The 21,653-nt window shown below is 39.7% G+C and overlaps 1 protein-coding gene across 1 annotated transcript in view; it reads right to left on the reverse strand.

The window, feature by feature from the left end:
* The window catches only part of DOCK3 (dedicator of cytokinesis 3), a 291,789-nt gene that overhangs the window by 86,353 nt on the left and 183,783 nt on the right, over positions 1-21,653 (reverse strand). The window contains exons 11-14 of the mRNA XM_069561103.1: positions 17,355-17,415; positions 16,009-16,156; positions 7,247-7,335; positions 2,719-2,844 (exon numbers count right to left, since the gene is read on the reverse strand). Of these exons, the coding sequence (XP_069417204.1) occupies positions 2,719-2,844; positions 7,247-7,335; positions 16,009-16,156; positions 17,355-17,415 (424 nt within the window). The remainder of the gene's footprint in view (positions 1-2,718; positions 2,845-7,246; positions 7,336-16,008; positions 16,157-17,354; positions 17,416-21,653) is intronic.

Genomic DNA, 21,653 nt, shown 5'->3' on the forward strand with positions numbered 1-21,653 from the left:
ACCTCTCCAAATGAGTATCTAGTAGTTTCTCCCAAATGCTGGTAGTTTCAAAATAAGAGCCACAGTATATGAACCATTCTAATTTTTCCATGTATTCTAATTTCTCAGACTTCAGTGTTGAAATGCTCACAGTTACTAACATAATTCATTTCATTGTTCATTTCTCTCATGACCATGTGTCAAGAAGCTGCAATTGCTTGTAACTTGGTCATACCAGCACCATGAGGGCCGAGGGACCACTGCAGCCCAGATCCAATATTCCCATGGGTGAAGAGTGGACCAGCTGCAGGTGGAGGGTGACCTCACAAAGGGACTTCCCGTCACAGACATGGTTTCCCAGGACAGGTGGGCCACACCTGGAAACACTGCTGCACACTTTTCCTGCTGATCTAGCAGAACCTTCAGGGCTAGCCCTATCACCTCACCCAAGGAGGGCAAACCCACTCTCATGGTATCTTTTGGGGGCATTAAAGGCACTGTCAGCTGTTAGCACACAATCTGAAGAGTGGCAATCTGTGCAAAAAATTCTTTCCTCGATTCGTTTCATATGGCAAAACCAATACAATATTGTAAAGTAATTAACCTCCAGTTAAAATAAAAAAATTTACATTAAAAAAAATTCTTTCCTCAAGAGGAGGTAAGGTAAAAGAGAGGAGAGACACAGAGAGGACTGCTTCCTGCCTGTGAATCAATCCTCACTTTCAGCTCTAGCACTCAATACTTCAAGGGCAAACAACTCAGCAAAGAGCACATTCACAGCCCCAGTCTGGACACCCTAGGACTGCCAGTGTCTCTGTCTTGTGGGGCAAATCAGATGGTGACACCTCAGCTGCCCAGTGGAGGAAATGCTCCTGACACTCCGCTTGCCTCACCAATGATACTGATACTGCTTACTTCCAACGTCATATCCAACTTTCTCAGAAGCCCTTTATCAACCTGTGTGCCAATGACACACAGATTCAGAGTGCTCACAAAAAGATCTCTTTCCACAGGTGAGGTATGGATGCTGTAACTCTTGAATTTAAAGTCTGCTTAAAGATTTTTGACTGAAGCTTGTTTCTTTCTAGTCTCTGCTCACTTTGTTTTGATTCTATGACTGTGTGAGGGCTAAGAGGAAGGCAATGTCCAAATCTTAGACAAACTAGTTCTTAAAAGAGAGAAAGGACTTCAAGCATATCTTTCAGAATATATGACTCTATATCATGAGCCTAGATAGCTCATTTAAAAATGATCATCAGATCAGTTTTGGTAATCACCAATTATTCCTTCAGTGACATGTTGCCAAGAAGCTAGGGATGATGTCTGGGCTCTTCTCCTGATTACTAGGGTCACAGAGGGCTGAGAAACACTGTCAGGACAGGATGGGAGACATGTCCTGTGGAGGACATCACCCTCCACAACAACTAGATGAGGGCCTTTCATAAGCATGGAGTCTTTTAAACATTTAAAAATAAACACAGAATTGACAAGGAATTGATTAAATGGCTTAGGACTGTCACTCAAAAGATCCTCCTGTGTGCATGAGCAAGAGACAAAGGCTGTTCACAGCAGCTTGCTCTGCAGTCACGGTGTCTATGGAGAGAGAATAAAAGTGACAGAAAGCAAGTCTGGGCATAATGTGGGGAGCGGAAGGACAGCTGGAATCCATCACACGGCCTTCTGTATGCTCAGGCCATACTCTCCCCTGGGTATATGCTGGCATGTATTTCCAATAAGAGGAGTTTTCAGGACCATGGAGAATTCCAAAGAGGTGATTATTTAGACTGGTCACTATCAGTTCAGTCTAGCCTGGCTTGGCTCTTTTAAATAAAAGCAAATAAGCTTTTAGCAGAACACTGAATGAAACTCAATGGAAAAGGTAGGGTCATGCCTCCTGTAATTCATCCAGACAAGGAGCTATTTCCTTGTTCTTCCTTCCTTCTTGTTCCCATCTTCTCTGGTCCCAGACTGCCTCCCATCCATCAGAGCCACGCCTCTATTCTTCCCTCATTCCCCACAGCCCCCTGGTTCTGATGGCCTGTTTGGATCCACTGCTCTAGCTTGACCCACATCTGCCTCACTAGGAAGCATGAGTTTTGGATTAACCTGCTGCAACCACACTTGAGAGCCAATGCATTCCCACTTTCTGCCCTGGCTCTCCATCGGGCATTAGGTGAAAGGGGTTAGGACAATTTCTGGCCAGGTGGTACTATTCACACTGCCTAACCTATACCATTTTGCCAATCCGTTTTCCTGATATGGTATGGTGTTTTCATTGTTATGATTCATTTTTCTGATACAAATATATCTGCTACTCCTACATGAACCAGATTCACTGACACTACAGGCATTATTTTCCTTAAAGAGGATGTTCTTATGGGGGGATTCTCTTCTAAGATACGTAACTGAAGGGAAGAGTGTAAAAAAGGCATCCCTGTGAGGAGCTCTGTGTTGATTCCTAACATCCAGTCTCCATAGGAGACAAAAAGGTTCAAGAGCCAGACTGTGCTGTGTTGCCCTGGTGAAGGTATGTGGGGGCTTCCGGAAAAGAACAAATGCCAACAAGAGCCAGAGGAGCCACTGGCTGCAGACTGCAGTCAGCACCCTGACTCTGGCTGCAGAGGCTGTCAATAGCTGCGGGGCTCCTCATAGTGTGGTTTGCCACCTGCTCACAAGGGGAGCACCAAACTCCGTTCTCCTAACCCTTCTCCCACCCCAGCCCCAAGAGGTTCTGCCTACCTGGCATGATGACATCAGGAAATCCCAATTTTCTTGTAATTGCCAATCCCCTATTAAATATCATGGGATTTTCTCTCCTAATCTGTTCCATGTCTCCACGAAGAAGCTGCAGAGAAATGATAAGACCTACAAAAACAAAAGCATTTTTTTAAACTCAGAATCACACTTCTACTCTAGAAAACACATGAAGAGTTTTTTTTTCCCCCCAGAGAAAAATGTGCAAAATTCAGCATTTTTCTTGAGAAAAGTTTTGAGGCAGAAAGTATACATTATTCTGAAGAGATATTCTAGAAACCTAAAAGAATCTAAGTCAAAACCATCTCAAAAACCCAGAGGACTATTCTATTAAAACTCAGACTGAGATCTGGGAGATCAAGGCGCCCTCCTGTCTGCTCCCCAGCATCCCGAAACCTGGGCTCCCTGGTTTAGCCACTAAAGTATCTGATCGAGCTTCAGTTTCTTCATTTACTCAATGAGGGATCTGAAACATGATTTCAAAACAGCTTCCAAGTTAAGCCTGGCCAAGATGCAGTTAGACACACACTCCAAAGAAAAGCAGCCTATTTCTCCTCCCGGGTTTTCCACAATTGCAAGAAGACCTGCCCTCAGTAGGGCCGTCCTAACTGAGGCTCTCTGAAGCCTATGGTGCTCCCAGCACGGAGGGCGGGGTGCTTTTCTAACACTGTTTACATGGCCAGTGTCTGTGAGTCATGGACAAACATCATAAGACGCTGACAATGGCATGGAAACTTCGGTCATTCTGGGAAGGAAGACAAAATTCAGCATTCTAACCTTGTTAGGTGATGGTGGAAACTGCTTTTTGGTTGTTTCTTTTAATGTATTATTACCGCTATCCCTCTTTTAAAATGTTTTCCATGTTTTAAATACACCATAGCTTCAGAACTTGTAGCCAAGGGTAGCTTTTTATAAATAAAATACATGAATACAGCAGAGAACACTATAAATATTGGCATGAACAGTCTTCCAAATTGCAACTTGTCTTGTTAAAAAGTAAGGTTCTTGCTTTAGTCCGGCTTTAGGTGAGGGATATGAACTCCCTTTACCTTCCAGCACACTGCGTGTATGTAGCTCCTTGGCATCCAGGCACGTGTGAGGAAAAACGGGCTCTTAAAACCAGTGAGAGAGGCCCTGAGGAACCCCACGCTACAGAGTTTTAGAGAATTCAAGTACTCCCAGCTGAGCATCTCAAACTTTATAGCCTCTGGGTTGGAACTGCTCTGAGGACCCTCCTAGCTGAAAATATGCTGACCTTGATAGAGGTTCTTCTCAACAACTCTAAGAACTGCCATGCCTTGCAGTGGCTTTACACTGTCATTTAAGAGCAACTTGGGGGATTCCCTGATAGCTCAGTTGATAAAGAATCTGCCTGCAAGGCAGGACACCTCAGTTTGATTTCTGGGTCAGGAAGATCCTCTGGCGAAGGGACGGGCTACCCACTCCAGTATTCTTGGGCTTCCCTTGTGGCTCAGCTGGTAAAGAATCCGCCCACAATGTGGGAGACTTGGGTTCAATCCTTGGGTTGGGAAGATCCCCTGGAGAAGGGAAAGGCTACCCACTCCAGTATTCTGGTCTAGAGAATTCCATGGACTGTATAGTCCATGGGGTCACAAAGAGTTAGACATGACTTGATTGACTTTCACTTTCAAGGGCAACTTTGTATTTATAACAGGTTTATAACATTAAAACAAAGAAGGTTATATAAAAGAAGTTATGAAATAGTTTCAAGGTAAAAATTATCTGGAGAAACATGGTTCTATATAAATGTGATAGTTATCTTTAAGAGTATATTAAAAGTTCACATGTTTTTATTTATATGTAATTGAGGTGTAGTAGATGTATAATATTATGTAAGTATTAGGTGTACAACAGAGTGATTCTCAGCTTTCAAAGGTATGTTCTTTCTGTAGTTATCATAAAATATTGGCCATATGCTCTGTGTTGATATACCGCTGTAGTGTGTTTATTTCATGCACAGTGGTTTGTGCCTCTTGGTGCCTCACCCCTCCCCATGTCCCTCTCCCCACTGGAAAGCAAGACCTTGTTCTCTATATCTGAGTCTGTTTCTTTTCTGTTCTATTTACTAGTTTGTTTTACATTTTAGATTCCACATGTAAGTGATATCATTAAGTATTCTGTCTTTCTCTAACTTTTGTCACTTGGCTAATACCCTTCAACTCCACCTATGCAGCTGCAAATGGCACAATTTCATTCTTTTTTAAGGTTGAGTACCATTCTCTTATACATGGCCACTACATCTTCTTTATCCATTCATCTGGTGACGGACACAGGTTGCTTTCATACTTTGGTAATTATAAATAATGCTTCTATGAACACTGGGGTGCGAGCATCTTTCCAAAATAGCATTTAAATTTTTTTCAGATATATACCCAGCAGTGAAACTGTGGGGTCATATGTCTGTTTTCAGTTTTTTGAGAATCCTCCATACTGTTTTCCACAGAGGCTACACCAATTTACATTTACATCAACAGGATATGAGGGTTCCATTTTCTCCACAGCCTTGCTAACGTTTGTAATTTGTGTCCTTTTTGACAACAGCCATTTTGACAGGTTTGTGGTGATATATCATTGTGGTTTTAATCTGCATTTCTCTGATGATTAATGATATTGAGCATCTTTTCATGTGTCTGTTGGCCATCTGTATGTCTTCTTTGAAAAAGTATCTATTCAGGAGGTCTTATAGATTTTTAAACAGTGCTTCTAATTTAATCAAACATTTCATATTCAGTTTAGAATTAATGCTAACATGTACAATTACACCAAGATTTAGATACATATTAAACACAGTTTTTAAATAAAAGCAGGAAAAAAAGGAGAAGTTGAACTAAGATGAAAGCTGCTTTGAAATAAAGATTTTCTATTTCAGTTTCCAAATGACTGATAATGGCAGACTAATCATTGATTCTCATTAGTCAGGCTTCCTTGGTGATGCCAACACTGAAAAGTGATATTAATATGTGTCTTTGGGGGGGGGGGCTGGGTATGTAGTCTTTGTTCAGGAAAACACAGACTTCACAATGTGACAAACCCTGCAACACTTTTGTTCACTCTAGATTCGAACTGCAACTCAAGTTACCTATCAAAGCACAAGGAATTCACCACAGAAAGAGCAGAAAATGCACTATGGTCAGAAGTAATGGCCAAAAAACACATGAAAAGACGCTCAACATCACTGATTATCAGAGAAATGCAAATCAAAACTACAACAAGGTATTCATCACTCACACCAATCAGAATGGCCATCATCAAAAAGTCTACAAATACAGGAGAGGGTGTGGAAAAAATAAAACCCTCCTGTACTGTTGATGGGAATGTAAACTGGTACAGCCATTGTGGAGAACAATATGGAGGTTCCTTAAAAAACTAAAAAACGGGACTATCATATGGTCTAGAAATCCCACTCCTGGGCATATATCCGGAGAAAAGCACAATCTGAAAGGATACATGCACCTAAATGTTCACTGCAGCACGGTTTACAACAGCCAAGACCTGTAAGCAATTTCAATGTCCATTGACAGAAGAATGGATAAAAAAGTTTGGTACATATGTATAATGGAGTATTAGTCAAAAGAAGAATAAAATCATGCCATTTACAGCAACACAAATAAACCTAGAGATTACCATACTAAGTGAAATAAGTCTGATAGAGAACGACAAATATTATATAATACTACTTATATGTGGAGACTAAAAAAATGATACAAATGAACTTATTTACAAAACAGAAATAGTCACAGATGTAGAAAACAAACTTATGGATCCTAGGAGGGAAAGGAAAGATTGGGATTGACATACACATCACTATATATAAAATAGAAAACCAATAAGGACCTTCTGTATAGCATAAGGAACTCTATGCAATACATCTGCAATGACCTAAACGGGAAAAGAAGTTTTAAAAGCGTGCATATATGTACATGTACAACTGATTCGCTTTGCTGTAAACCTAAAACTAACACAACACTGTAAACCAACTGCTGCTGCTGCTGCTGCTGCTGCTGCTAAGTCGCTTCAGTTGTGTCCGACTCTGTGTGACCCCATAGACGGCAGCCCTCCAGGCTCCCCCGTCCCTGGGATTCTCCAGACAAGAATGCTGGAATGGGTTGCCATTTCCTTCTCCAATGCATGAAAGTGAAAAGTGAAAGTGAAGTTGCTTAGTCGTGTCTGACTCTTTGGGACCCCATGGACTGCAGGCCACCAGGCTCCTCTGTCCATGGGAGTTTCCAGGCAAGAGTACTGGAGTGGGGTGTCATTGCCTTCTCCAGTAAATCAACTATACTCCAATAAAATTTTTTTTAAAAGAAGTATTAATAATTAGAGAAGGTTTCAAATCATCACACAAGGAAATAGAAACTGCCTGAAAAGGAGAATAAATGTCTGTAGGAAACAACTTTATATCTGGCAACTGATCAGCACAAATAAACTAAGGTGTGTATGATAAGCAATTGCAAACGCAACACAAAGTCTTCTAGTGAGAGAAGCACCTTACCGTGACTGGCACTGGGGGCAGAGTACTTGGCGCTGGACTTGCGGATGATATTCTCATGGATCTGGGACCACTCACTCTCGTTGTTGCACCTGTAACAGAAGGACAGGCATTATGACAATCAAGAGTTTTAAACATCTGGTCTGATGTTCAATGTGCAACAATACTTTCCTACCTGTGATGGATTCATGTTGACGTATGGCAAAACTAATACAGTATTGTAAAGTAAAATAAAATTAAATTAAAATAAAAAAAAAACAAATAACCTACTGTATAGCACAGGGAACTCTATTTGGTGCTCTGTAATTACCTATATGTAAATGGAGTTTGGAAGAGAGTAGATATATGTATAAGCATGGCTAATTCATTTGGTTGTATAGCAGAAACTAATGCAACATTGTAAATTATACTTCAATAAAAATTTAAAAATTAAAATACATTAAAAAAAAGAAATGAACTTACATTTTACTAAATTAGACAAGGCCTGTTTTCTTGGAAGGCACACAGAAGATTCACATTTGGGGAAAGAGTAGAAACTCTAAAACTAACCTCTGCAAATATCTCTAAGTAGCAAAATATCCTTTTGTCTGAAGTAGCACTTTCCTGCGTGACCAATTTTTTCTTTGTTAGTTCCTGACACATACTTGCAACTAGGCACTAGAGGAAAGTTCCCGACAGAGGAAAAGAACAGTTCCTCTCAACAAGTACTGCTGTTTAGAAACTTCCATGTCTTGCATTGGCTTTATACTGTCATTCAACTGTCACTATAATGGACTCAGAGAAAAATCCTGCTAACCTCAGGGCAATGTGCATATTTGCCCGTGGTTTTATTTTAGCCAGATCAAGCTAAGAAGAAAAGTTTAAGAGAGTAGCGGGCTTGGTTTGCTGTGAACTCTTCTGTAGTCAAGGGGAAGGAGGCCTTAGAGTGAAGTCTGGATGCCTAAATATGTAAGAATAAAGTTCTTTCCTAGGAATTTCAGGAGTGGAAGAAAAGAGAGAATGGAGGAACAGACCTGTACCTCTGCTAATTTCTGACATTTTTAGAGTCTTCCCCTCTAAAGAAAATGTCCAAGAAAGCTGCAGTCACACAACCATTTGGTACAGCTTAGGAACAGAGGCTAGGAAGGGATTGCTCATCTGAAAGTAGACACATTGATGAAACAACTGAAATGAGATTAGGGCCATCTCTTGGAAATTCCATGGGACACTGGGAGTCTTCATAGCCTCAGCCCCTCCTTTCTCCTGTTAGACAGGAAGAACCACTGACCCCATAAAACACAGCTTATGCACAAAGGAAAACCCACAAGATCTTTCCACGGTTACTTAGAAGTGTGTAGTCCAGCACAGCCACTTCCAAGTGGAAACTCCAGCAAGAGTTCTATCATGTGCCATCCAGCGGTGTGAATGAAGCACAACTGGTTTCTAAATAGAAGACTTTGTATAGAGACCATTCAGAGATAAAGGAGGTTGGTCACTAGACCAATTTTTTTCTAACCAGTAGCTCTCCTAACTTCTCAGTCAGTATAAACAAGCCTCACTTGCTCAGAGATGTTGCAAAGAAGTGTGAGAGACACGGTTCTCACAGTCCAGAGCTGTGAGGATAACTTCTGCTCACAAAATGCCTTCCAAGGAGAGGAAGGGAGACAGTGTTCTTTAGAACGATCACTTGTGATGAACAGCTCAGTGGGAAGTCAGAAGTGAGAGGTGCTGGCAGCAGCGCACCGCACCCCCCATGTCTGACATGCATACGATCGCATCTCTTCCAATCAGCCACCACACCAGAGAAGTGCCCAGCTGGTGAGGACCCAGACTAGTCTTGCAGTCAGACTCCTGTCGCTTTCTAGCTTTACAAGATCAGTAGTCCTTTCTGTAACAGAAATCTGACTACAGTTTGTCAGAAATAGTGTACTCCCCCACCTCACTTCAAAGAGTCCTGACTAATACACGGTATGACGCATACAGACAATGATATTGTACTATAATAACACAACATGATAAATATCGCTTCACCGACAAACATATTACAAAATATAAATACATCAAAGTAACACATTATACATCTCAAATATACAGGTATAAAGTACACACACAGAAACAAAAGAATTCCTATAAATAAACAAAACCAAGAAGAGTTTTGTAAATTAACTTCCTCTCTCAATGGGTGGTATAATTTCAGTGCTTCTCCAATAAAATACTCACTGGCTCTTTGGCAATATACTGAAGCTGGTGCTTTACCAACCACATCAATAGTGACAATGTGTATTACTTCACTGACATCTACCTTTCCAGCCAATACACCCAATTCAGATGCCAGACACTTGAGGGCTTGCCCCTCATATTCTTCTCCCTTTGTACACCCCTTAACTATCAGTGGCCTTCAGAGCTCTGCATTTGGAGCCCATTTCCTTCCTACCATATAAGCTTTCTGGGCTATTTCACCTGCTCCCCTGGTTTCAACCACCACCAAAAGCTGCCAAGACCCAACGCACTGTCTCCAGCCCAGACACCCTGCTAAGCTCTTGACCTGCATGGCTACAAGACAGCTTGGTGTATCCTATCCAACTGTCTGCTCTGAGAGATTGCTTCTGAGTAGAACCCACTAGCTCATGAAGCTTTGTTAAAATCTGTCACAAATGACCTCTCTTCTTCATGGCCCTGGTTCAGCCATTATTGTTTCTCTTTCAGACCAGTGCAGTCACCTCTTAACTGGCCTTTCAACTCTCTTCCTTTCTAGAATGCCAAGGAAACTACCCAAATCATCTGAAACTCAGTGGATGCAGAGTCATCAGCATATTTTAACCAATCACTAGCATATTCTCTAAGGAAAAAAAAATGTAAGCATTTATTAACCAAATGAGTTATGATTATAATGAAGCATGATTATGTTGTATCCAATCAAGTTAATATTTAGAGCATGATTAATGATGTCGATGGTTTGTCCTCAATCATAAAACACACAAGGGACTGTAATCCAAAAGAGGTCTGTGTGCCTCTGTGGCACACCTTCCCCACAGAGGAGATAACCAGCACAGGCAATGACGTGGAACTTCACCACTACATGTCCAGGGATTTTACGGATGGCCAACAGGCACATGAAAAGATGCTCAACATCACTAATTATTAAAGATGTGCAAATCAAAACTACAAGGAGGTATCACCTCACACCAGACAGAACTGCCATCATCAAAAACTCTACAAACAATAAATGTTGGAGAGGGTGAAGAGAAAAGAGAATCTTCCTACACTGTTGGTGGGACTGTAAATTGGTACAGCCATTATGGAAAATGGTATGGGGGTTCCTTAAGAAACAAAACATACAGCTTCCATCAGATCCTACAGTCCCACACCTGGGCATATGCCTTGGGAGCGCTCTAACCCAAAAAGACACATGCAGCCCAGTGTTCACAGCAGCACTTTGAACAACAGCCAAGACATGGAAGCAACCCACATGTCCATCAATAGATGAATGGATAGAGAAGATGCAGTACATATATGGTGTACACACACACACACACACACACACACACACACACTGGAATATTACTAAACCATCAAAAAGAATAAAATAATGTCATTTGCAGCAATATGAATCTGCCCAGAGATTATCATACTAATTGAAATAAGTCAGAGAAAGAGAAATATCATTATGATATCACTTATATGCAGAATCTAAAAAGAAAGGAACTCATTTATGAAATAGAAACAGACTCACAGACTCAGAGACTGAACTTACAGTTACTGGGGGAAGGGTGGGGGGAAAGGACAGTTAGGGAGTTTGGTATTGACATGGACACATTGCTATATTTAAATATGTAATCAACAAGGACCTACTGTATAGCACAGGGAACTCTGCTCAATGTTATGTGGCAGCCAGGATATGAGGGGAGTTTGGCGAATGTTGTGATAGTTTCAGGTGGACAACAAAGCAGCTCAGCTATACATGCCCATGCATCCCTTCTTCCCCAAACTCCCCTCAGAGTTCCCTGTGCTAAACAATAGGTCCTTGTTGATTATATATTTAAATATAGCAATGTGTCCATGTCAATACCAAACTCCCTAACTGTCCTTTCCCCCACCCTTCCTCCAGTAACTGTAAGTTCATTCTCTAAGTCTGTGAGTCTGTTTCTATTTCATAAATGAGTTCATTTCTTTTTATATTCTGCATATAAGTGCTATTCTCCAATATAAAATAGAAAGTTAAAAAAAAAAAAACCTCATAAACTGTGAGTGGGGAATAAGTGTGCATGCTGTGCTAAGTCACTTCAGTCTAATTCTTTGCAACCCTATGGACAATAGCCTGCCAGGCTCCTCTATCCGCGGGATTCTCCAGGGAAGAATATTGGAGTGGGTTGCCATGCACTCCTTCAGGGGATCTTCCTGACTCAGGTATCAAGCTCACTTCTCTTAGGTCTCCTGCATTGGTAGATGGGTTCTTTATTACTAGCGCCACCTGGGAAGCCCCAGGGAATAAGTAATAGTAATACTCCTCAATTGCACATCTGTGATTGAGCACATAATGTGTTATATACATTTAATATGATTTAAAATATGACTAAAGTGATAAATTTAATATTTTATCTAAGTAGTTATTTATCTATTTCATTAAAGTTGGCCTAAAAAGGTTTGAACTTTTTTCAGTGCGAAGTTGGAGAGTGGTCATCACATATTCAGAGGTGTCCTGCGTTGATCAAATGTACTATCTATGGACAACCCCCACCCCATCTCAATGCTCCTTGGCATTCTCTCCTTTCCTGTCCTAGGCTCCAGATTCGGAAAGCCTTGTGTTTCCCTGCAACCCCTGCCGCTCTGGACAGGAGGAAACATGATGTCTATATCAGAATAAACTTCACACAGTGGTTATTCATTTGTGATTTTTAAGGTTTCTGGTTCATTGAAAAGTGACCTAGTTTTTACACCTCAGCTTCTTGTTCTGATTTTTTTAAAAGGATGTGTTGCCTTCCTAACACACATGATATTAAACATCTATAAAGCCAGAGCAGTGATCATGGCAAAAGAAGTACAGGGCTTGAGGCTGACTCTGAATAACAGGAAATGATGAGAATGTCAACAACTAATGATGCATTTTGCCAATTCACTGATTAAAACTGTACAAGAGGGTTTTTTTTTTTTAATCCTTGCAAACTTCAGTCCTAGCAAAAGCTAAAGTACAATCAGAATCAGTAAAACCTTCAAGCTTCCAATTCAGTCTACCAAATATATCCTCTAAAACTTACTGGAAAATATTACTTTTCCTGAGGGCTGAATTCGCTGTGCTGATGTGGATATAAAACACTAATCCTAGAGGAATTCCATACCGTGCAGAAAATCGATTATTTCACAAACATGGACGTGTCTTTGAAAGTCTGTTAACACTGTCAAGTAGAAAACCTATCCTACATTTTAACTCTATTACTCCTTCAAAAATTTATTAAAAAACTATCTTCTCTGTTTAAAAAAAAATCTTTCTTTGGCTTTTTAGAACTGATATAATAGGCACAGCTCAGAGCAAGGAGCTAAGAATAAGTTACACAAGAATCCCACTTCTTGAAAAGTGACATGTTGGTACTGAAAGCTCTTGTTTTTGAAGGAATTAGGCCAATTAAGCTTGACAGCATGATTTCAAGAGAAGCGCTGTGCAAGCCCCTTTCAACAATGAAAATTTGCACAGAAGCAAGGAACAGCTGATATATGCAAAGAGATGCAACTCTGGAGTGCTATCTATAAACTCCCTGCCCTTGGACAGAGTGGAGTAACATGATAATGATGATGATTTTGGATTAACATTTAGTCCTTTTCAAAGGGAGAAAGCTTTATCAAGAACCAGGTCCCACTACCCATCAATGAAGAGATTTTGTAAATGGAGAAAGGCTATGACTGATGCATGAAAGGAAGAGAAAACCCACCAAAATTTCCTTTGTAAGTTATTTCAGAGGAAGATCCTCATCCCATCAAGTACACATCACTGAACAAAACACAACTTAAGGCAAACAGGTAATAAAGTATTATTTTCAAATTAATAGACTGTAGTTGATTATACAGAGGCCCAAATTAAGCAAATTGTGAATTAAGTTCACTTCATGCCTGATTCAGATATAATAGTATGGAAAAATTCCCACAAATATGGTGAAGATATATTAACCTGGTGATTGACAATATTAGATTTAATTTGAAAAAAAAATTTGGGTTAAAACCAAAAAAGGATTCATGTCAATGTATGGCAAAACCAATATAGTATTGTACAGCAAAATAAAGTAAAAATAAAAATTAAAAAAAATAATAAATTTTTAAAAAAAGAAATTTTCACAGACATACACTTGCTTTAAAAACTCATTTTGACATAAAATCACAGCAAGATCTTTTTTGACCGACTTCCTAAAGTAATGAAAATAAAAACAAAAATAAACAAACAGGACCTAAATAAACTCAAAAGCTTATGCACAGCAAAGGAAACCATAAATAAAATGAAAAGACAACCCTCAGAATGGGAGAAAATATTTGCAAATGAAGCAACCAACGAGATTAATCTCCAAAATATACAAATAGCTCACACAGCTCAATATTAAAAAAACAAACATCTCAATGAAAAAAATGGATGGAAGATCCAAACAGACATTTCTCTAAAGAATATGTACATATAGCCAACAAACACATGAAAAGATGCTCAACATCATTAATTATCAGAGAAATGCAAATCAAAACCACAATGAGGTATCACCTCGCATTGGTCAGAATGGCAATCATCAAAAAATCCACAAACAATAAATGTTGAAGACAGTATGGAGAAAAGGGAACCCTTTTACATTGTTGGTGGGAATGTAAATTGGCACAACCACCATGGAGAAGAGTATGGAGGTTCCTTGAAAAATTAAAAATAGATCTGCCTATGACCCAGCAATCCCATTCCTGGGCATACACCCAGAGAAAACCATAATTCAAAGAGATATATGGACTCTAATGTTCACTGCAGCACTATTTACAATAGCTACATGGAAGCAATCTAAATGTTATCAACAGAGGAACGGATAAAGATGTGTTCCATATATATACAATGGAATATTACTCAGCCATAAGAGGGATGAAACAGTGCCATTTACAGAGATGTAGATAGACCTAGGGGGCTTCCCAGGTGGCTTAGCGGGTGAAGAATACACCTGCAATGCAGGAGATGCAAATTTGATCCCTGGGTGGGGAAGATGCCCTGGAGCAGGGCATGGCAACCCACTCCAGTATTCTCACCTGGAGAATTCCAGGGACAGAGGAGCCTGGTGGGCTATAGTCCATCGGGTTGCAAAGAATTGGACACAACTGAAGTGACTGAGCATGCATGCAGACAGACCTAGAGACTGTCATACAGAATGAAGTAAGTCAAGGAGAGAAAAACAAATACGTATAATATCGCTTATGTGTGGAATCTAAAAAAATGGTATAGATGAACTTATTTGCAAAGCAGATATAGAGACACAAATGTATGAATACCGAGAGGAGAAGGGGAGTGGGATGAACTGGGAGACTGGAATAGACACATATACACTACGGTGTAAAAAACAGGTAACTAATGGAAACCTACTGTATAGCACAGGGAATTCTACTCAATGTTCTGCGGTGACCTAAATGGGAAGGAAATCTAAAAATGAATGGATATATGTATACGTATAACTGATTCACCTTGCTGTACAGCAGAAACTAACACAATATTGTAAAGCAACTATACTCCAGTAAAAATTTAAAAAAGAATGCTTTTTTCCTACTCTGGCTATGTTTCCATTTACTTCATAAAAACATTAATATTCTGGAAGGAAAAGAAACTCACTAAACCCACCACTGATCATGTTTTCAGCACTATGATTCATGCCTGCATGCATGCTAAGTCACTTCAGTCATGTCTGGCTTTTCGTGACCCATGGACTTCAGCCCACCAGGCTCCTCTGTCCATGGGATTCTCCAGGCAAGAATACTAGAGTGGGTTGCCAAGCCCTCCTCCAGGGAATCATGTAGACCCAGGGATCAAACCCATATCTCTTATGTCTCCTGCACTGGCAGGTGGGTTTTTTGCCACTAGCGCCACCAGGGAAGCCCGTGATTCATGCCTAAGTCTGTATAAGCAAAGACAGATATGCTTGGATTCTGTACTACTACTCTTTGTTTTTATTTTATATTGGTTAGTAAGAGTCAGGAGGAGATGCACTGCTTCTGTAAGGCAGAGCCCTTGGCTGCTGAACACTGAAAATAATGCCATGCCTGGCTGGTGACTTACAGATCGGTAGTGGCAAAAATGAAGAGTAAAGCCTCAGCTCCTCAGAGAAACTGGCTTTTTTTCTAGGACAGGGCAACCTGACTCGTGATCATTCTCTGAAGCAATTTACATCAGCAGCCAGCTTACTTACAACAGCTGGTGGGCAAGCATTAGACACAGAGGAGTCTTTTACAGCCGAAATACAGGAGAAATTAGATTATTAGCTTCCTGTAAACACATACTAAGGCTGGCTAGTCCCGGAGAGAAGAGGAAAAGTGTATCAGACTTTTACTTCAGGATAGACAGTTCCAAGTTCAGCTGCTTCAGAAGCACCCAGGGAGCTTATTAAAAATGCAGTTGCCTGGCCCCATCCCAAACCTTAGATGGAAATCTTTGCATTTTCCAAAAACTCCCTGTCCTTCATATCCCAGTGAGTTTGTGTCCAGCAAAGCTTGAGAGCTTCTGCTCTCAGGGGCAACGCTGGGATGTCTTATGCTGCAGATCATCAATATTTCTGATGTTCATTACTCACGTGTAAACCTTAAGAACAAAATCCTTTTCTTCCTTTAACTCTGTGAGTGACTGCAGGACATCCAGGACGCTGAGGACCGCACAGCCATATGGTCGCCGGTAGTGCAGGTGAGCAGGGCCCTTCTTGGAGTCATTCAGGAGCATCCGGCCTGAGGCACAGCAGAAAACACCAGTCAAGACTGGGAACTCCGTGCTTCTCTAAGGCATCACTGAACTGTCATTCAAGGATGCCAGAGCTATAGGCACCTTAGAGATCCTCTAAATTGGAAGACTAAAGATGAAGGGAGCCATCCAAGGATGCAAGGATATTCATGTAGAGGAATGACAAACAAGCCCTTGGCCAGTGCTTCTCCCTTGCACCACATTCCTTACTAACCTGTCTCAACACTAACAGTCCATTTATTAATCATATGAGAATGAAACAGTGATTTCATGAATTTCTTAGAAAAACCAAAGTGCTAACAGATTTAAACTTCTTGGGTATATTAAGGATACACAATTTAGTATTGTAGCTGCCAGGTAAAAGCTATGTGTTCACAGATAAGGAGGACAATATACTGTTCTTCCATCCAAAGCTGCTCCTGAACCACTGCAGGGGCAAGAGCCGTATGGGAGCTTGCTTGTCCCACTTACCAAGGCTGTGCTTACAGGGGCAAGAGGACTTGCAAATGCATGACTGGAACCTCAACAGATGCTTTATTATACACAGCAAAACAAAAGGCAAAATACAGCAAAACAAAAAGCAGTACAGCAAAAGAGCTGTTTTGTTGGCTGAACAAGATATGCCAGAACTCAAACCTATGAAGGAAGAGTTGGTCAGGCATTGGCCCCCAAATTATGTCATAAACTTGAAATAAAACTGGGCAAACAAACCACAGGTAGCAAAAATCTTGGATCAGGTAGAAGGGAGATACCATCCGTCTCATGTAGTAATACTGGTAACTTTAATTTTGTGAAAAAATAGCACAGACACATACTTTTGGATACAAAACACAGCAAAGGCTATTCACTACCTGTTAAGTTGGCAACCCATTATAAGATCCCTGAGGTAGAGGGCTGATCAGAGGCAGAACATTAGACGGAGCAAATGTTAAAAAAAAAAAAAAAAAGACCACTTCAAAAAATATGGGTCCAAAAACAAACAGGGAGCTGAAAATGTTTTCATTTCTATCAAGTTCAGCCATTACTAGCAGCTAAACTTAAGGTACAGCTACAATACAAGCTGGAGTTAATCCTGAGATCTGAATTAAAAGGTAAGTGCTCAGAAGAAGACAGAGGTCAAACAGTAGATACTTATCCCAAGTTGGGCTGGTCTCAGTCAGGTGGACTGGATAAAGCCGACCGTACCTATTCGTATCACATGGGCAACTATATATAAATCTCTCTTCATATCCTTGCTGCTCAGATCCTAAGAAAAGAGAAAAAGTAAGTAAAGTAAGGCAATGAATACACAGAAAAGAATTAAAATTAAACTTTGAACCTCATAATGATTGCTTTTGCTGCTTTTAGCATGTGTTATAGATGGGAGAAGGGGTTTAAGCACAAAGAAGTTAAGTGTTTATAAGATTCCTATAGTCAAAGTTTGTATATCGTAAATGTCTTTGGAAATTTATTACATTGACAGTATTTTTTCAGCTCTTATTTAGACAACCTATCTCTAAAAGTTCTCACATCAGAAATCTTCATGACATTGGCTTATCCATGTTTATTCTAAAATCATGTAACCACAGGTTGTAACAAAAGAAATTCCCAACGTAGAAAAAAGGGAAAACAACAAAAGGCTCATTAACGACAAATTCTGAAAGTCTACTCTCTATTAATTGTATATTCATTCTGTTGCCCACACACTAGATATGTTCCCTTGAAAAGAGACTACTTTGGTTTTAGTGAAACCTCAATAATTAGATCTCCCATTTCTTAATTTATATATATATATAATTTATGCTGAAGTATAAAGTGAACGGAATTTTATCTGGAAAATTTTAATGGCTTCTTTTAATTAGACACTTTTAAAACTGGAGTTACATTAATAAAAATAATTTTATGCATTATTTATGTTGAGAACACATTTTGAAATAGAGTATTTTTCACCCTTTAACACATTATACTTGAAGTAATAAACTCCCTTTAATATACATTGTTTCTGACTTTCACCAGGTTATTAACTCCCTGCTCACTCCCAGCCGTTGTTATGCATGATGGCTGAAGGGGTAACCTCTATTTTAATGGGACAGTTTCCCATGATTTCCCTTTTGCTTCCAGGAAGAGTTCCCTTAGTTCATTTCCTTCTCATCTCTCATCCTTTGATTAGTCCCAGATGCTTGTCTCTTCTCAGTAAGGCAGTAAAACAAACGATCAAGCAGCAGTCATGACTGTGCATGAGCTCAGAATCCAGAACCACCATGTTTGCTGTATGTTTACACCCTGTGGCAGAGTTAGGTCTATGCTGAGGCAAGCAAGGCATCTAAGTGACAAAATTTAAGGTCTCCTTCTCAGGATCCTGCGCTTTGCTTGCTTCAGTATAATCCCAGCTCTGCCCTGTTGAGTGGTCCTGAACATATGAAAGAAAAGGAGGCCTTAGAAAGTAACATGTAATGTTGAAACTGAAACTTTTAGATTTTAGATGGTCATAATATTTTGCCAAATTCTTGATGGAATAATGAAATACACTTACAATGAAATGGGTTACAAAACAATTCAACATAAATTGGTATCTCTGGAATCACAAAGATATATTTTTGCATGAAAGTTATCTTTTAATATTGAAAAATGATGTTTCAGACTCCATTTTAAGAACTCCTTTAAAGTGATATCTTCAAAACAGTACTATATATTTTGACAAATATTAAGATGGCTACTAAATAACAAATAATGAAATTAAAAAATAAATTACCATTTTATGGGAATTGAAACATACCTATTACTGAAAGATCACATTTCAAAGTAAACTGACCTTCTACACAGCCTGGATTTTATTAATCCAAACTATCAAAGAACTGGTATAATTATAAATCTTAACATACTTAGAGAATTCGAGCCAGTTACCAAAGATGACCAAATACTAACCAGACGGGTTGTACCCAAGAGCATGGGACCTCTCCCTTGATTCTGTTCAGGTGAAGAAAATAAAGCTGAAAATATAATTTATCGTATTTTCTGAGTGGCTGGGTAGGGGTTCTTTCTGACCATTTTGTACATGGTACTCAGAACTCTCTGTGGTATTTATTTGAGGTCGATAAAAATAAAATGATAATAATCAGTAGCAGAAAATATTTTAGGTATAATTATTTGCTGAGTTCCACATAATTTCATTGTCAATAATAGCGACCATATTAAACATAAGAGCAAGGTTAAACACTTTATCATAAAGTTATTAAACATACACTCTCTGATACTAAACATACACTCTCTTGATACTAAGTACCAAGTGTGTCTATCCATGTCATAAGGCCTGAAAAACCAAGATAGGAAGAGAGGTGACTCATCCACCATTCATCTGGTGAGCAGGGTTTGAATTTAGATATACTCACTGGATCATACCCTCCTATCCTACATAACTAAAATAGCTGGTTCCCAACCACCTGGTGGGTAGAAATGACACTGACTCAGGGATCAGCATCTTGGCTCAGTTACTAAAGTTCCATCTGAAACATGGAAAAGTCAATTTACTTTCCTATGCCTGGACTACCCTTTTTCTGAAGAGACAATGGGATTTACAAATATAAAACACAGCCAATTCATTCATTCTTATGCTGCATAAAAGGAGGCAATATTTTAATAAATGATTTTATTATGCTAATAATTAAATCCATTCTTAATTCCAAGAAATCACTACCTAAAATTCTATTTTGAAATGTGAAACAGTATAAATAAATGGAAAAAATGTAATGCCACCTAAAGCAGGGAAAATGATACAAGTTCATTCTCTGAGTTGGTCACTCAAAATATAATAGAAAATAAGCATTATTAATTTATTTATGTAACAAATGATTAGTATTTGCCAGGCACTGTGTGTAAGGCATTGGATGTCTGGGCTTCCCAGGTGGCGCTACTGGTAAAGAACCCGTTTGCCAATGCAGGAGACAAAAGAGACGCAGGCTCGATCCCTGGGTGGGAAGATCCCCTGGAGGAGGAAATGGCAACCCACTCCAGTATCCTTGCCTGGAGAATCCCACGGACAGAGGAGCTTAGCAGACTACAGTCCGTGGGGTTGTGGAATACACAGACATGCGCTCTTGTATTCATACCACACAGCTACTGTTAATCATGAAAGTCATCAAAGTCTTCACTGGATTAGACAATCATAAATGTATGAAACATTTCCTTCTTGGATCAGATTCTCCCTGCACAGGAAGCTCTGAAATCTAACATGGTCAGAAAAATACAGGATTTACCAAGAGCAAGACTGTGTATAGATAAACATGACTGTCTGTAATACGGCTCTGAGGTAAGCTTAAGTAATCCTACAAAAGCGCTCCATTTGTACGATCCCCTTTTCCTAATGTTAAAATAAGCTAACAGTTAGGCATGGACCACAGATGTAGCTGCATTTTCTTGTGTTTCCTCTGAAACTCTGTTAACACAGATACCAATCTGGAAAAATCCTTTGGCCCACAGGAGGGACTCAAGCCTTGGATAATCAGAAAATAGTTTCTGTCAAAATTATTATTTCATATAAGCTTAAAGTAAAACATGAAAACCCTGGTTGGGACAATCTTGCTCAAAACTCTTCTGGGCTTTGAAAAAAATTTCTCAAATCATTTTCTTTTTTTTTAGTATCTTAAAAAAAAAAATCCAGGGCTGTACTTCAAAGGGAAGTATAAAAGTAGATATTTTTAGCAACCTTGCGCCTTCCCATTGTGGCAGAGTACGAACACATCCTATGTGTTATACGCATCTCTGATTTATAAAGCTGGAGCTACAGCTTAGGCCTCTGGGCCCATACAGATAATTAAAATGCTTCTAAATGAAAATTTTGATTTACTGTAATTACCTTCAAATATCTTCATAATTAAGTTCATTTTTCAAGAGAGAAGGACTGCACTCATCATATTCAAGGACAGCATGCATGCGCACACACACACACACACACACACACACACACACACACACACCTCTGTTCCCACAATGCCAAGGAACAAAGAATCGCTAACTTCTTTTGCTGCTTTAACCAAACAATATTGGAGAATCAGACCTAAAAAAGACTCCTAAGGTTACTGAGACATTCTAGACAGATGGGTGTCTCATCTCATCCTAATCCTGTTTCAGACAGACGGCCCCAGGGAAGCAGCTCCGTGTTGTTCAGGTGCTCTCACGTCACACACTCTCCTCCAATGTTCCAACCTACATCCCACTACCAGCAACTGGGACTCTTTCCCTTGTTCTTCTCCTACTGAAGACAGAGCACTGATCTTTCCAGGCTAAAAGGTCTCAGTTCCCTTAGCCATCTTCATGCGTCTGCTTTTCTTGCTTTCTCTTCCTGTACTATCTCCTAAGCTTTGAATGCTAAGCTCAAGAATGTACAAAACTTCATTTTAGCTTAGCTAGATTTATAAATCTTTCTGTACATCTGGAGTACTTTCAATACAAGTTATCCCTGTAGAATGGCTTTTGATTCTGCAGTAATGTAGTAAATGAACAAAAAAT

This window comes from Ovis canadensis, chromosome 19 (assembly GCF_042477335.2).
Source record: "Ovis canadensis isolate MfBH-ARS-UI-01 breed Bighorn chromosome 19, ARS-UI_OviCan_v2, whole genome shotgun sequence".
Taxonomy (NCBI): Eukaryota; Metazoa; Chordata; class Mammalia; order Artiodactyla; family Bovidae; genus Ovis; species Ovis canadensis.